The sequence below is a fragment of the Panulirus ornatus genome, chromosome 7 (genome assembly GCF_036320965.1).
Source record: "Panulirus ornatus isolate Po-2019 chromosome 7, ASM3632096v1, whole genome shotgun sequence".
NCBI lineage: Eukaryota > Metazoa > Arthropoda > Malacostraca > Decapoda > Palinuridae > Panulirus > Panulirus ornatus.
In genome coordinates, this window is record NC_092230.1 from 16400749 (window position 1) to 16419041 (window position 18293).

At 40.7% G+C, this 18293-nt stretch overlaps 1 protein-coding gene across 2 annotated transcripts in view; it reads right to left on the reverse strand.

Annotated features, from left to right (window-relative positions):
- The window catches only part of LOC139749430 (sorting nexin-18-like), a 159049-nt gene that overhangs the window by 13741 nt on the left and 127015 nt on the right, over positions 1-18293 (reverse strand). For both annotated transcript variants that reach the window (XM_071663277.1, XM_071663276.1), the window contains one exon: positions 14490-14662. In XM_071663277.1, the coding sequence (XP_071519378.1) occupies positions 14490-14662 (173 nt within the window). The remainder of the gene's footprint in view (positions 1-14489; positions 14663-18293) is intronic.

The following is an 18293-nucleotide window of genomic DNA, read 5'->3' on the forward strand; positions in this document are numbered from 1 at the left end:
TAGTTGTTGGTAAAGACAGGAGAGGGGGGACAGTTCCAAAGCTTTGAGGTGTAGGGAAAGATATGGTTATCAAAACTGTGCACCCCTGATTTACCAACTGCCACAGAGTAATCACGTTACAGCAGCTTGCTGAATATTGCATGGTCTCTAGCTACTTATACCTTTGGAAAAGGAAAAATGAGCCAACATTGGAATGACAGGCAAGCAAATCAAATTTTGAAGTCAGCCTGGGAGAGTTTATAAACCAGATCACTTTTGACACAACTCTGTCAAATACAGATGCAGAGCTAGAACCACCCCAGATGTAAGAGCAGAATTCCACACAAGGATGGATTATTTCTTCATATATACACAGAGAAACTGGTTTGAAGAAATTTCGAAATCTACACAGGACTCTTCTGACCTAGGTAGCTGTCTTTTCTTTTTGCCTCATCCACACGTGGACTACTGGCATTCTGTCCACAAACATACAATCTCTCCTTGTCATACATAAAGACTTGACAACATGTAACTCACATCGCTCATTTCTTGTAACTCTTTAGTTTCCTGCAATGAGCATCATGTGCTAGTCCAGCCTTTTGGCAAAAAGGTAGGAGTAGAAGATAGAAGTAGTAGGGAGAAACACTTAGGCAGGGGCATTAGCTAAAAACATTAGGTATAAGTAGTAGGTAGGAACATTATGTAGGAGCATTAGGTAGTAGTAGTTAGTAGGAACATTAGGTAGGAGCCTTTTCAAACACTGCCCTAAAGTTGCCCTCTGTCAGTGGCCTGTTAAAGGTGAGGCACTAAGGGCTTAGAAGCAGCATTGGAGTTCACTAGTTATGGAGACTTTATTGCCAAGGCCACACTCATGAGGGAGTTCTAGTTGGGAAGAGGCATCAGAGATACAGATAAGTAGAAGAGAGACTGGAGTCTCCGAGATAGAGTGGATGTTACTGTAATACAAAGTATGTTCATTGAGTCTTGGGTGGAATCAAAGAACCATTTGCGGCAAGACAAAAGTCCTATTTGCAGAGAACTTTACTCACATGAATAATGAAAAATAGAGCTTTCTTTTCCCCCTAAATATCAATACTAATAACACATAAATGCTTTCATAAGTCAAAAATCAAAAACAGTGACTGTGTATTATTTTCTATCTTTTATTATACTTAATCGCGGTCTCCCACATCAGAGGTAGCGCAAGGAAAAAGACGAAAGAATGGCCCTAACCCAACAACATACACATGTATATACATAAACACCCACACATGCACATATATATACCTATACATTTCAACGTATACATACACAGACATATACATAAATAAATATGTACATATTCATACTTGCTGCCCTCATCCATTCTGTCACCACCCCACCACACATGAAATAACACAGCAAATGCTTTGATAATTTAAAAATCAAAAACAACAGTGAATGTGTTTTTTTTTTCTTTTATTTCTCATCATACTTAATCGCTGTCTCCCTCATCAGCGAGGTAGCGCAAGGAAAAAGACAAAAAAATGACCCAACCCACCCACATACACACGTATATACATAAATGCCCACACACACCCATATAAATACCTATACATTTCAACGTGTACATACATATACATATTTATCTATTTATTTTGTTTTGTCGCTGTCTCCCGTGTTAGCAAGGTAGCGCAAGGAAACAGATGAAAGAATGGCCCAACCCACCCACATACACATGTATATACATACACGTCCACACACACAAAAATATATACCTATACATCTCAACGGATAAGCTGAAGTGATTTTTTTTTCCGTATATCTGTAAAAAAAAAAAAAAAGATTTCCGAGAGAACAGGATATTACAAGTGCCTTCTTCCCCAGACAGTAATTCCTGCTGCTGGTGTGATTTGTACTGTGTACAAAATGTTAACCTCCAGTCCTGTGGTGTCGTAAGCAGGAGTTATAAACTGAATAGTATTGATAAATTTTTTTTTTTTCTAGAGTTTAAGGAAAGAATCTCATAATTTTAGACTTTTTTTTTTATAGTTTCTTGCTACCACAAATTATCTTAAACGTAAAAACTTAAATATATGACTGAAATGCTGGTCAGGAATTCGAGACATGCTTTGAAGCTAGGCTTTACCTACCGTAATTCAAAGGTTTAAAATATGCAAAGTTTTAGAAGGAAGGAATATATTAAGTTAATATTATGTGGCCTTAAGTTCCCTTTTATGGGGCTGCTGCAGTTTCTAGGTTGCACTCCCCGCAGTAGCAGGGAAAAGATGGACTCCTTTGGAGAGAGAAAAATCATTCCTTGCCCCAGGTGACTTCTAACTCGGAATGGAAACTTAGATATGTGTACGCTGTAGGCTACAGCCATATCAAGGGCGAACCTAAGTTAAATATAAAGTGGTCAATGAAAGGGAAAATGAAGAAACAAGTAAAAGTATTTACGAATTTTGGAGTAAGTGAGAAACCCGTCTTTTCAAAGAGTGCCAAGTCAGAGATGTTAGGAAAGACATGAGAGGGGTAGACTTCAAAGCTTCGAGATGTCAGGAAAGAAATAGTTATCAAAACGGCCCACCCTTGCGTTGCCAACGGCCACACATTAATCATGTGACGCAACAGCTTTTCAGAGGTTGTGTGGTCTAGCTCTCGGGAGGCAGAGTCTGGTAGTACTTTTGATATATATATTTTTTTTTTTTTTTTTATACTTTGTCGCTGTCTCCCGCGTTTGCGAGGTAGCGCAAGGAAACAGACGAAAGAAATGGCCCAACCCCCCCCCATACACATGCACATACACACGTCCACACACGCAAATATACATACCTACACAGCTTTCCATGGTTTACCCCAGACACTTCACATGCCTTGATTCAATCCACTGACAGCACGTCAACCCCTGTATACCACATCGCTCCAATTCACTCTATTCCTTGCCCTCCTTTCACCCTCCTGCATGTTCAGGCCCCGATCACACAAAATCTTTTTCACTCCATCTTTCCACCTCCAATTTGGTCTCCCTCTTCTCCTCGTTCCCTCCACCTCCGACACACATATCCTCTTGGTCAATCTCTCCTCACTCATTCTCTCCATGTGCCCAAACCATTTCAAAACACCCTCTTCTGCTCTCTCAACCACGCTCTTTTTATTTCCACACATCTCTCTTACCCTTACGTTACTTACTCGATCAAACCACCTCACACCACACATTGTCCTCAAACATCTCATTTCCAGCACATCCATCCTCCTGCGCACAACTCTATCCATAGCCCACGCCTCGCAACTATACAACATTGTTGGAACCACTATTCCCTCAAACATACCCATTTTTGCTTTCCGAGATAATGTTCTCGACTTCCACACATTTTTCAAGGCTCCCAAAATTTTCGCCCCCTCCCCCACCCTATGATCCACTTCCGCTTCCATGGTTCCATCCGCTGACAGATCCACTCCCAGATATCTAAAACACTTCACTTCCTCCAGTTTTTCTCCATTCAAACTCACCTCCCAATTGACTTGACCCTCAACCCTACTGTACCTAATAACCTTGCTCTTATTCACATTTACTCTTAACTTTCTTCTTCCACACACTTTACCAAACTCAGTCACCAGCTTCTGCAGTTTCTCACATGAATCAGCCACCAGCGCTGTATCATCAGCGAACAACAACTGACTCACTTCCCAAGCTCTCTCATCCCCAACAGACTTCATACTTGCCCCTCTTTCCAGGACTCTTGCATTCACCTCCCTTACAACCCCATCCATAAACAAATTAAACAACCATGGAGACATCACACACCCCTGCCGCAAACCTACATTCACTGAGAACCAATCACTTTCCTCTCTTCCTACACGTACACATGCCTTACATCCTCGATAAAAACTTTTCACTGCTTCTAACAACTTGCCTCCCACACCATATATTCTTAATACCTTCCACAGAGCATCTCTATCAACTCTATCATATGCCTTCTCCAGATCCATAAATGCTACATACAAATCCATTTGCTTTTCTAAGTATTTCTCACATACATTCTTCAAAGCAAACACCTGATCCACACATCCTCTACCACTTCTGAAACCGCACTGCTCTTCCCCAATCTGATGCTCTGTACATGCCTTCACCCTCTCAATCAATACCCTCCCATATAATTTACCAGGAATACTCAACAAACTTATACCTCTGTAATTTGAGCACTCACTCTTATCCCCTTTGCCTTTGTACAATGGCACTATGCACGCATTCCGCCAATCCTCAGGCACCTCACCATGAGTCATACATACATTAAATAACCTTACCAACCAGTCAACAATACAGTCACCCCCTTTCTTAATAAATTCCACTGCAATACCATCCAAACCTGCTGCCTTGCCGGCTTTCATCTTCCGCAAAGCTTTTACTACCTCTTCTCTGTTTATCAAATCATATATATATATATATATATATATATATATATATATATATATATATATATATATATATATATATATATATATATATATATCCCTGGGGATAGGGGAGAAAGAATACTTCCCACGTATTCCCTGCGTGTCATAGAAGGCGACTAAAAGGGGAGGGAGCGGGGGGCTGGAAATCCTCCCCCTCTCGTTTTTTTTTAATTTTCCAAAAGAAGGAACAGAGAATTGGGCCAGGTGAGGGTATTCCCTCAAGGCCCAGTCCTCTGTTCTTAACGCTACCTCGCTAATGCGGGAAATGGCGAATAGTTTGAAAGAAAAAGAAAAGACATCTCAACATATACATATATATATACACACACAGACATATACACACATGTACATAATGCATACTGTCTGCCTTTATTCATTCCCATCACCACCCCGCCACACATGGAATAACAACCCCCTCCCCCCTCATGTGAGCAAGGTAGCGCTAGGAAAAGACAACAAAGGCCCCATTCGTTCACACTCAGTCTCTAGCTGTCATGTAATAATGCACCGAAACCACAGCTCCCTTTCCACATCCAGGCCCCACAGAACTTTCCATGGTTCACCCCAGATGCTTCACATGCCCTGGTTCAATCCATGACAGCACGTCGACCCCAGTATACCACATCGTTCCAATTCACTCTATTCCTTGCACACCTTTCACCCTCCTGCATGTTCAGGCCCTGATTGCTCAAAACCTTTTTCACTCCATCCTTCCACCTCCAATTTGCTCTCCCACTTCTCTTCGTTCCCTGCACCTCTGACACACATATCCTCTTTGTCAATCTTTCCTCACTCATTCTCTCCATGTGACCAAACCATTTCAACACACCCTCTTCTGCTCTCTCAACCACACTCTTTCTATTCCCACACATCTCTCTAACCCTTTCATTACTTACTCGATCAAACCACCTCAAACCACACATTGTCCTCAAACATTTCATTTCCAATAAATCCACCCTGCTCGGCACAACCCTATCTATAGCTCATGCCTTGCAAACATATAACATTGTTGGAACCACTATTCTTTCAAACATACCTATTTTTGCTCTCCGAGATAACGTTCTCGCTTTCCACACATTCTCCAACACTCCCAGGACCTTAGCCTCCTCCCCCACCCTGTGACTCACTTCTGCTTCCATGGTTCCATCCGCTGCTAACACCACTCCCAGATATCTAAAACACTTCACTTCCTTCAGTTTTTCTCCATTCAAACTTACCTCCCAATTTACTTGTCCCTCAACCCTACTGAACCTAATAACCTTGCTCTTATTCACATTTACTCTCAGCTTTCTTATTTCACACACTTTACCAAACTCAGATACCAACTTCTGCAGTTTCTCACCCGAATCAGCCACCAGCGCTGTAACATCAGTGAACAACAACTGACTCACTTCTCAAACCCTTTCATCCGTAACAGACTGCATACTTGCCCCTCTCTCCAAAACTCTTGCATTCATCTACCTAACCACCCCATCCATAAACAAATTAAACAACCATGGAGACATCACGCACCCCTGCTGCAAACTGACATTCACTGGGAACCAATCACTTTCCTCTCTTCCTACTCGTACACATGCCTTACATCCTTGGTAAACACTTTTCACTGCTTCCAGCAACTTCCCTCCCACATCATATACCCCTAATGCCTTCCATAAAGCATCTATCAACCCTGTCATATGCCTTCTCCAGATCCATAAATGCTACATACAAATCCATCTGTTTTTCCAAGTATTTCTCACTGTAACAACAGACAATGCTTCTATCATTAAAAGATTAACTGTAACAGTGAATGTGGCTTCACACTCAAATGATATATGTGCACTCTCTTTTATGATCTATGGGTAACAAATGCGTCATATTATTTCCTGATACAGAGGTAGGTTTCTAATGATCCTCTATAACCAGTTGAAGCAAACATCAGCTGGGATTCTAAATGGTTGCAGTGACCAATAAAACATCATATGATGCAAGGAGTAGGAGTTTTGAACAATTTGTATGACGTGTGTATCACCGCAATGGTTAAAAGAGTACAGTCCCAGTTGATGGGTCTTTTTTTTTTAAGTCACAGAATTGTAGAAATTCTGGGAGCAACAATTAAACTGAAAAGCATGGCTTCGACTTTTTTTTATTTTTGACATGACATGGGCAAAACATGGCCCAATTAAAGGCCATTTTGGGTGAAGGGGAGAAAAAAAGAGAAAAAGAAATGTAGAAATCAATCAAGGGCTCTGCAAGTGTTTTCAGACCTGACCCTTACAGAAAGAAGGGTTATAGGAAGAGGGAAAGACAAAAACAGGAAGGAAATTCCATAGCTTAGCTGTTCAAGGAAAGGAGGTACTCCCATTCTAAAATAAACTAATGTTTCAAATTCAGCCTCTAACAGACCATTTGGACCTCAGCGGACCAAGTTTGGGATCTAACAGACACTTCTGTAAAAGTCTGATACATTGCAAATTTAGTCCAGTATGTTAAGAACCCAGTAGAATGAGTTTGGGATAAAACAGAATGGCCCATTAGTTTCCAGCCTCAGTCCAGAATGCTGGGTGTCAAAAGAACATGTGACAGCCTGTTGTGCATCACCTTAGTGCATATTTTCTTTATTCTACAAATATGCAATGCTTTCTCATTATACTAATAAGGTTTTAAACATATATATGATTGTTCAAATGTGCAATATTATCTTTAGAGCATTTACACCTCCAAAGATAAATCAAGTAAAAATTTCAAAATGAACATGACATAGCATGGTCACTGCCTGCCAGCCTGCAATAAGTATCCACTTGGTCGATACATAAACAAATTCATTCATGTGTTTCCATGAAATTGCAGCATTTTCTACTGTAAAATGACCAGTCTTTTCATATTAAATCACTGCAGATAAAAGGATAAGTGTTATCAATGCATATGCTATGAGATCCAGGAAACATCCTAGCATTGCTGAAAAGCTGAAAATTTCTGAGCATCAGGAGAATGGGAAAAGTAGTATGTGCTTCATGCAAGCCTCAAGAGGTGATTCAGGAGACTCAAGGTGACTCTAGAGCTACTTCCTTCTCATTCAGAGTAACCTTTGCTACTCCCTGAACACCTCCAGCATCAAAGGAATAAGGCTGGTTTCCATTATAATTGCTAACATTTCATTTACAAATGTTCACAGGAAATCTCTGGGATGAAATGGGCTTTGGCTTCTAATAAATCAGCCTTCCTCCCAATCAGTCTGTCAGAATGAGATGAATATCATCAAACTTGAGGAAGAAGAAAACGTTTTGGAAAAAAGTTAATAGCATGAGGAAAAACAAGAGAACTAATGGGATAATTAGTGAAGAGGGTAAATTGAAAAGTGGTAATAGGTAGTGATGAGGTGAGAGGAAATGGAGTGAGAATCTTGAAAGATTGTAGATTGTGTGTGATGACAATGTGGAGATGCAGTGAGTTTGTCGGAGAGAGAGAGAGAGAGAGAGAGAGAGAGAGAGAGAGAGAGAGAGAGAGAGAGAGAGAGAGAGAGAGAAGAGAAGAGAAGAGAAGAGAAGAGAAGAGAAGAGGAGAGGAGAGGAGAGGAGAGGAGAGGAGAGGAGAGGAGAGGAGAGGAGAGGAGAGAAGAGAAGAGAAGAGAAGAGAAGAGAAGAGAAGAGAAGAGAAGTGTGTGTGTGTGTGTGTGTGTGTGTGTGTGTGTGTGTGTGTGTGTGTGTGTGTGTGTGTGTGTGTGTGTGTCATGGAAAGTGGTTTAGGGAAGTGAAGGCTTTGGAGAAGATGAAATATGGGAAGGTGGCTGAAATGGATGACATTGCAGTTCACTTTCTCAAGAACGGGCAACTGTGTTGCTGACTGGTTAAGTAGGATTTTCAATGTATGTATAGATCATGGCAAGGTGCCTGAAGATTGGAAGAATGCATGTATAGCTTCAAGTATAAAGGCAAGAGACACAAAAGTAAGTGTTCAAACTACAGAGGTGTAAGTCTATAGAGTATACCTGGCAAAATGTATGGTAAAGTGGTGACTGGGAAGGTGAAGGCATGTACAAATTATCATACTGGGGAGGAATAATGTGGTTTCAGGGGTGGTAGAAGATGTGTGGGATCAGGTGTTTGCTTTAAAGAATGTGTATGAGAAATACTCAGAGAAGAAGTAGGATTTGTATGTGGTAATCATGGATCTGGAGAAAGCATGACTGGGTCAGTAGAGATGCTTTGTGGAAGGTCTTATCAATATACTGAGCAGGAGGAAAGCTACTATATGCAGCGAGACGTTTTTATCAAGAGTGTAAGGCATGTGTGTGAGTAGGTACCGAGGAAGGTGAGTAGTTCCAGGTGAAAGTGGGTCTGCGATAGGGATGTGTGACCTCCTTGCCTCTTTGATTTGCTTATGGATGGTGTGGCAAGGGAAGCAGATGCAAAGGGCTTGGAGAAAAGGAAGAGTATTCGGTCTGTAGGGGATGAGAGGGCCTCGGAAGTGAATCAGTTGCTGCTTGCTGATTACACAGCACTGCTGGCACATTCAAGTGAGAAACTGCAGAAGCTGGTAACCAAGTTTGGGAGTGTGTGTGAAAGGAGGAAGATGAGAGTAAATGTGAATAAAAGCAAAATTATCAGATTCAGTAATGCAAAGGAAGAAGTTGGTTGGGGTATGAGTGTGAATAAGAAAAGTGTTTTTGATGCGTGGAAGTGGACATGGAAGCAAATGGAATCATAGAGGAGGAAGTGCGTCATAGGATGGGTGAGGGGGTAAGGGTTCTGAAGGCACAGAGAAAGGTTTGGAAAGAGAGGTCGTTATCTAGGAGGGCAAAAAATGGGTATGACAGAAGATACAGTAGTTTCAATGATGCTGCATGAATGCAAGGCATGGACTGTAGATAAAGATGTGTGGAGAAGAAAGGATGTCTTGGATGCAATGCTTAAAAACAATATGTGGTCCTGCAAGGTAGTTTGAGTGACTAAGTAATAAAGGGGTATGAGAGAGCTGTGGTAATAAGAAGAGCATGGCTGAGAGAGCTGAAAAGGGTGTGGATGGTTTGGACATATGGAGAGAATGAGTGAGGAGAGGTTGACACAGGATATATACATGTCAGAGGAGAAGGAAACAAGGGGAAGAAGGAGACCAAACTGGAAATGGTGGGATGGAATGAAGAAAATTATGAGTGAATGGGGCCTGAACATGCAAGAGGGTGAAAGGCATAGATGGGATAGAGTGACCATGAATGATGTGGTATACTGAACCACGGCATTATGGGGCCTGGTTATGGAGAAGGGGATGTGGTTTCAGTACTCCACAAAAGACAGCTAGGGAATGGGTGTAATTGAATGAGGCCTTTATTCATCCGTTCTTGGTAACATGGGAAAATGTGAACAAGTATGAAAAAATGCTTAAGAAGAGGCAATAAAATATTGATAAAATATGAAATTCTCAAAACATTAATAATGAATGCAAGACTATAAAAAGAACAGTCAGATAAGACTAAAATTATTCATATGAAGTATAAGCCCCTGAAATTAGCCAACAAACATTGCTGCTGAATCTGTGAATTAGGAGGTAGACATACAAATCAGTGAAGATATCTGGACTGGATGGAAATTATTTTCATTGGAAGCAACAGCAACAATGGAAGAAAATACATTAAGAGAACATAATGGCAAAAAAGAAACATACCTTTTATAGAGGATTTAGTTGAAAATTCTTAAAAGACAGACTAAAAGGAGGGGAAAAGAAATTCAAAAATTGTGAAATAATTAGAAGAATTAGATTATACCTACCTCATATTCATTCAATTATACTTAATCACTGTCTCCCACACATATACATATACATACACAGACATATACATACATATACATACACAGACATATACATATAGACACATGTACGTATTCATATTTGCTGCCTTCATCCATTCCTGTCGCCATCCCGCCACAAATGAAATAGCATCCCCCCCTTCCCCCGCAAAGTAGCACTAGGAAAAGACAAAAAAGGTCACATTTGTTCACACTCAGTCTCTAGCTGTCATGTGTAATGCACCAAAACCACAGCTCCTTTTCCACATCCAGGCCCCACAAAACTTTCCATGGTCTACCCAAGACACTTCACATGCCCTGGTTCAATCCATTGACAGCACGTCCACCCTCGTATACCACACCGTTCCAATTCCCTCTATTCCTTGCATGCCTTTCACCCTCCTCTATGTTTAGGCCTCGATCGCTCAAAATCTTTTTCATTCCATCTTTCCACCTCCAATCTGGTCTCCCACTTCTCCTCATTCCCTCCACCTCTTACACATATATCCTCTTTGTCAATCTTTCCTCACTCATTCTCTCCAAGTGACCAAACCATTTCAATACATTCTCTTCTGCTCTCTCAACCACATCCTTTATAACCACACATCTCTCTTACCCTTTCATTACTTACTCAATCAAACCACCTCACATCACATGTTGTTCACAAACATTTCATTTCCAACATATCCACCCTCCTCCGCACAACCCTATCTATAGCCCATGCCTTGCAAACAAACAACATTGCTGGAATCACTATTCCTTCAATCATACCCATTTTTGCTCTCTGAGATAACGTTCTCGCATTCCACACATTCTTCAACGTTCCTAGAACCTTCACCCCCTCCCCCACCCTGTGACTCACATCCATTTCCATGGTTCCATCCACTGCTAAATCCACTCCTAGATATCTAAAACACTTCACTTCCTCCAGTTTTTCTCCATTTAAACTCACCTCCCAATTAACTTGTCCCTCAACCTTACTGAACCTAATAACCTTGCTCTTATTCACATTTACTCTCAGCTTTCTTCTTTCACACACTTTACCAAACTCAGTCACCAGCTTCTGCAGTTTCTCACCCAAATCAGCAACCAGTGCTGTATCATCAGTGAACAACAACTGACTCACTTCCCAAGCCCTCTCATCCACAACTGACTGCATACTTGCCCCTCTCTCCAAAACTCTTGCATTCACCTCCCTATCCATCCCATTCATAAACAAATTAAACAAATTATACCTAAAAACAATAAAAAGAAGCAATTAACTTCAAAATGTTTGTTTATTCATTTATCATGCTAGATCACCGTTTCCTGCATCAGTGAGGTAGTGCCAGGAAACAGATGAAGAATGACCCAACCACTCATATACACATCATTTTATCATTACACTTGATTGCTGTTTCCCATATCAGCAAGGTAGCGCCAGGAAACAGACAAAGAATGGCCCATCCGCTCATAAACACCCATACACGTACATATACATACATATCAACATTCATACATACAAAAACATATACACTTGTACATATTCATACTTGCTTGCCCTCTTCCATTTCTGGCAACACCCTGACCCACAGGAAATAGCATCACTACCCCCCGCTTTAGCGAGGTAGCGCCAGGAAAACAGACAAAAAAGGCCTCATTCATTCACACAGTCTCTAGCAGTCATGTGTAATGCACCCAAACCACAACTCCCTATCCACATCCAGCCTAACAGACCTCTCCATGGTTTATCCAAAATGCTTCATCAACCCCGGTATCCCACATTGTTCCAATTCATTCTATTCCTTCCATGTCTCACCCTCCTGCATGTTCAGGCCCCAATCACTCAAAATCTTTTTCACTCCATCCTTCCACCTCTAAATTGGTCTCTAGCTTCTCCTTGTTCCCTCCATTTCTGACACATATATTGTCTTTGTCAACCTTTCCTCACTCATTCTCTCCATATGCCCAAACCATTTCAACAACCCCTCTTATGCTCTCTCAACCACACTCTTTTCACCATCACAGGGAAGTAGAGCAAATGACTGGGATATGTAAAAAGAAAGCAGCAGGAGGTCAAGAGAAAGGTGCAAGGGTTGAAAAAGAAGGCAAATGAGAGTTGGGGTGAGAGAGTATCAAAATTTTGAGGAGAATAAAAAGATGTTATGGCAAGAGTTAAATAACGTGGGTAAGAAAAGAGAAAAAATGGGAACACTGGTGAAGGAGGTAAGCGGGAAGGTAATAAGAGGTAGTGATGAAGTGAGAAAGAGATGGAGTGAGTATTTTGATGGTTTGTAGAAAGTGTTTGAAGACAGTTTGAAGACAGAGTGGCAGATGTGGGGTGTTTTGGTTGGGGTAGTGTGTAAAGTGAAAGAGTCAGGGAGATTGGTTTGGTAAAGAGAGAAGAGGTACTGAAAGTCTTGCAGAAGATGAAATCTGACAAGGCAGTGAGTATGGATGGTATTACACAGGACTATATTGAAAAAGGGGGTGACTGTGTTGTTGATTTGTTGGTAAGGATATTCAGTGTATGTATGGATTATGGTGAAGTGCCTGAGGATTGGCAGAATGCATGTATAGTGCCACTTTATGAAGGAAAAGGGGTTAAAGGTGAGTGTTCAAACTACAGAGGCATAAGCTTGTTGAATATCCCTGGATAACTGTATGGAAGGATATTGGTTGAAAGGGTGAAGGCAGGTACAGAGCATCAGACTGGGGAGGAACAATGTGATTTCAGAAGAGGTAGAGGGTGTGTGGATCAGGTGTCTGCACTGAAGAATGTTTGTGAGAAATACTTAGAAAAACAGATGGATTTGTATGTAGCATGTATGGATCTGGAGAAGGCATATGATGGGGTTGATAGAGATGCTTTGTGGAAGGTCTTAAGAGTATATGGTGTGAGAGGTAATCTGCCAGAAGCAGTGAGTTTTTATCAAGGGAGTAAAGCATGTGTACGAGCAGGAAGAGAAGAGAGTGGTTGGTTCCTAGTGAAGGTTGGTCTGTGGCAAGGGTGTGTGATGTCCCTCTGGTTGTTTAATTTGTTTATGGATGGGGTGGTTAGGGAGGTAAATGCAAGAGTTTTGGAGAGAGGGGTGAGTATGTAGTCTGTTGGGGATGAGGGCCTGGAAAGTAATCCAATTGTTGTTCACTAGTGATACAGCTCTGGTGGCTGATTCGAGTGAGAAACTGCAAAAGTTGGTGAATGAGTTTGGAAAAGTGTGTGAAAACACCTTTTTATTCTCCCTAAAGTTTAATGATACTCTCTCATCCCAACTCTCATTTGCCCTCTTTTTTTACCCTTACACCTTGCTCCTGACCTGCCACTTTCTTTTATACCTCTCCCAGTCATTTGCACTCCTTCCTTATAAGTATCATCCAAATGCCTCTCTTTTCTCTTTCAAAAACAATTTTACTTCTTCATCCCACCACTCACTACCCTTTCTAATCTGCCCACCCCCCACCCTTCTAATTTCACATGCATCTCTTGCACATGCCATCACTTCTTCCCTAAATACATCCCATTCCTCACCCACTCCCCCTAACATCATTTGCTCTCACCTTTTGCTACTCCACACTCAATCTCTCCCGGTATTTCCTCACACAAGTCTCCTTTCCAAGCTCACTTACTCTTACCACTCTCTTCTCCCCAACATTCTCTCTTCTTTTTTGAAAACCTCTACAAATCATCACCTTCACCTCCACAAGATAGTGATGAAACATCCCACCAGCTGCTCCTCTCAGCAAATCAATATCCAAAAGTCTCTTTTACACACCTATCAATTATCATATAATCTAATAATGCCCTTTGACCATTTCTCCTACACACATACGTATACTTATGTATATCTCTCTTTTTAAACCAGTCTTCCCAGTCACCAATCATTTTTTCAGCACAGAAACCCACAAGCTCTTCATCATTTCCATCCAGAACACTGAATACCCCATGTAAACCAATTATACTCTCAACTGCCACATCATTCACCTTCGCATCCACCAGTTTCAAAATGTTCAAGAATAAATCTAAACCCTTCAAAAAACAAACAGTAAAAGACAACAGTTTAGACAGCAAATAAGGAGTATCAAAAAGACTGAGGCCTTTACAAATAAATTCTATGTCTGCAGTACGATAATGACACTACATTATTACACCTGAATTCTTTTTTAGTAATTTGTTCCCCATTTCATTGCATCAATACATTAACAAGCACAAGTCTGAATTTCCTTATATTCCACAACCAAAATAACACCGAAAGTTTTAAATTAGTCTATGTCTGAATATGTCAAAGTACACAGTGGTAAGATACCAAACAATATATAAATGTTAAAACTTACTGAGGGTAATAGGCTGTAAGCAATAAAACTCTTCATGCCATGGAACTTTGATTCCTTTTTCGGAGATGACACAACACATGTGAACTCGTGTGGATTTGCCCTCCAACAAGGTCCATTACCAAAATCATCTACATAAACCTTTTCTTTTTCATCAACAGATGCTTTGCCTGCTCCTGAAAAACATGATGAAAGAATTTCAGACAAAAGATGTTAGCTATCACCTTGTGAAAAGCATGCTTCTAGTCTAGAATCCTACCTCATCCCTCGCACAAGTAGTTCTCTTATCTGGGTATAAGAGCCATGTGGCCAACATCTTTGAGACTGACAAACACAAACAAATTCCAGTCATACTTAATGCATGAATAAACATAACAATGATACGTCTTAAGGCACAGTATAAATACATAAAAAAAGAAACTCTGTAATCTACTGCTAAAGTTGTACCCCTATGCCCTATCTATACTGTCATATCACCACATTCCTCCAACACATCCATATACAGCATCAGTCTTGAACCCTCAAAGTTTGTAATAAAGGGCACCAAGATCTTCAGGTAAGGTGAGCTTTCTACTTTAGGGATGAAGGACAAGTGAGGATAATAGCCAAAAAACATATATTTCATCAGCTCAAGCTGACTTTTTGAGCAAATCCCTCATTTCTCCTTCACCTAAACAGCCATAACATGGTAAACTAAAGGTCAGGAGGCTCCACTTATCAAGAGAAACCTAAAATGCAAAATCAACTGAAAAAAAATCTCACTTTTCACTTAAAGTCTCTTCAAAGACAACCATCCAAGAGAACCCCTTGTCCAAGTGTTAGTGTAGCAAAAGCTTTCACTGAGCATCACCTTTTTATGAAGAGAAATTATGTTAAAATTTTCGCCACACACCAGAAGTACTTTCCCAAAAATTAGAGCCTGCAGTAAATCAATGGTTGACTGATCTTAACTGTAATAGCACTATTCCTAATGGGTGCACAGACACTCACCAGTTATTAACCATGTATGCCATAAAGTCTTAATTCTTCTGCCCATATTCTCAGGAATCACCAGTTCTCTTTCTCTAAGGAGGCACACACAGATGAGATGGCACAGGATACTCTAAATATCCTGCGGGAAAATCCTCAAGGCTCAGTTACCCAACAAATGCCAGGGTGTGACATGCTGGCAATGGACTAAACTTGGGCATCAGAAACAGCTTGGTTGGAAATAACAGAAAGGTCTGTGGGGCCTGGTTGTGGATAGGGGGGTGTGGTTTCGGTAAATTGCACATGACAGATAGAGAGTGGAATTGAATGACTGTGGCCATTCTTCGTCTGTTCTTGGTGATACCTCACTAACACAGGAAATACCGGACAAACATAAAAAAAGAGAGAGAGAGCAGAAAAGGGTGTGCTGAAATGGTTTGGACACATGGAGAGAATGAGTGAGAAAAGATTGACAAAGAGGATATATGTGTCAGGGGTGGAGGGAACATGAAGAAGCGGGAGACCAAAGTGGAGGTGGAAGGATGGAGTGAAAAAGATTTTGAGTGATAGGGGCCTGAACATACAGGAGGATGAAAGGCGTGCAAGGAATAGAGTGAAATGGAACGATGTGGTATACCAGAGTCGACATGTTGTCAATGGATTGAACCAGGGCATGTGAAGCGTCTGGGGTAAACCATGGAAAGGTGTGTGGGGCTTGGACGTGGAAAAGGGAGCTGTGGTTTTGGTGCATTACACATGACAGCTAGAGACTGAGTGTGACCAAATGTGGCCTTTTTTGTCTTTTCCTGGCACTTCCTTGCTGGAAAGGGCAGGGGGGGGATGCTACTTCATGTGTAGTGGGGTGGCAATAGGAATGCATGAAGGCAGCAAGTATGAATATGTACATGTGTATATGTCTGTGTATGTATATGTATGTATACGTTGAAATGTATATATGTATATGTGTGTGTATGGGCGTTTATGTATATACATGTGTATGTGAGTTGGGCCATGCCTCATCAAGGGTTGGTGGGAGGACAAGAGCTAAGGAAGGAGTAGCACTATTCCTGAAGATGTGGGAACGTAAGATAGCGTAAGAAAGTAAATTCTAGTGTGATAGTGTAATAAAGTAAATTCTAGATTGCTGTGGGTAAAACTGAAAGTGGATGGAGAGAGATGGGTGATTATCAATGGTCAACAAAAATTTTGTCCCACAGGAAAAAAAAATATCTGTTTCTGTATTTTTGCATGTTAAATCCAAATGTGCTTTTAGAATTTCTCTATCACCCATAGTTTTTTGTTCTACCATACTCACATATCATTATGTACAGTATATGTATACCACTGCTCTAAGGAGCATTTGAAACAAAGTTTAACAAACAGCTATTTTCATTGTTTGTGAAGTCCAATAGCTTCTTTTTGAAAGCACAAGCCTATATAGATGAGTAAATAGGGGCCTGAAGAAACTTGACTGGAAATGTTGGGACATTCAAACAGTGCCTGCTCCTGAGTAGCAGTTCTCTGTCATTTGCAGGCTAGAAATCAATAAGTAAACAATGTTTGTTCCAATCAGTTGAGAGATTGTGCTTTTCTGTATTCGAGTGTTGTGCTGATATACCATCCACCATTATAATGCCAAGAAACTGTGTAAATAGTCGGAATTCTTTCTGCTACATCTACATAAATTGACATTCATATCGCAAAAACGTTCCTTCACACCCCTCATTAAGAAATATAATGAGCATTACTTTGGTTGTAAAGTGGGTGACCAGGATAAAAGTTGGGCACCCCATATTTGTCATATCACATGTCAGGCTTCTCAAAACATGGGCAAAAGGTTCATGCCATACGCCTTTTGCCAGCCCTATTGTTTGGAGAGAACCCAAAATTCATGCTCTGGATTGCTACTTCTGCCTAACAAATATGAATAGTATAACATCGAAATCCAAGCATAGTTAACTATCCTAGTTTACCATCTGCTATGAGGCCAGTACCTCACAGTCAGGAATTACTAGAGCCACAGCCTCCAAGAAACATGACACTGAGTGACAATAAGTCTGGTGAAAAGAAAGTAGACCAAGTAGAGGACAATATAGATCCAACATTTGAAATTAACTGTTCTTCAAGTGAACCACATTTGCCAAGTCAAGGATCTTAATGATCTCGTCTGTGATTTAAATTTGTCTAAGAAGCCAAACTTTTGGGTACCAGGTTAAAGGGCTGGAATCTTTTCTAGAACGAAACTAAAGTTTGCTTTCATCATGACTTCCATATCTTTTCAAAGAATTTTTCTCTCTTGAAGATTGTTTGGTGTTTTGCAAAGATGTCTGTTCTGTTATGAAGGCACTTGGCCACAAATATAACACATGAATCGTGCTTGTTTATTGACTCACTAAAAATAAACTTGAAAGCGGTTCTACTCGACAACAGAAATAAGTTCCCCTCCACTCCTCTAGCTCACACAGCTAACATGAAGGAATCATATGAAAACATGAGTGGAATATATATGGTGACCTACAGGTTGTGACACCTTTACTCAAAATGCAACTTGGTTACACAAAGATCTGTTGTTTCCTCAGTGAGTGAGACACTTGGGACAAGGAAAATCATCATTTAAAGAAAGTGTGGCCAATGCAAACATAACTGACTTCTCTTCTTGCTGATCCTTAGAAAATTTTTGTGCCTCCTTTGCACATTAAGCTCGGGTTGATAAAGAACTTCGTCAGAGGTAGGGTAAAACTGACATGGATTCACATACTTGAGGAATAAATTCCCCAGAATTAGTGATGCAAAAATCAAAGAGGGTATTCTTATAAGACCACAGATCACGAAACTACT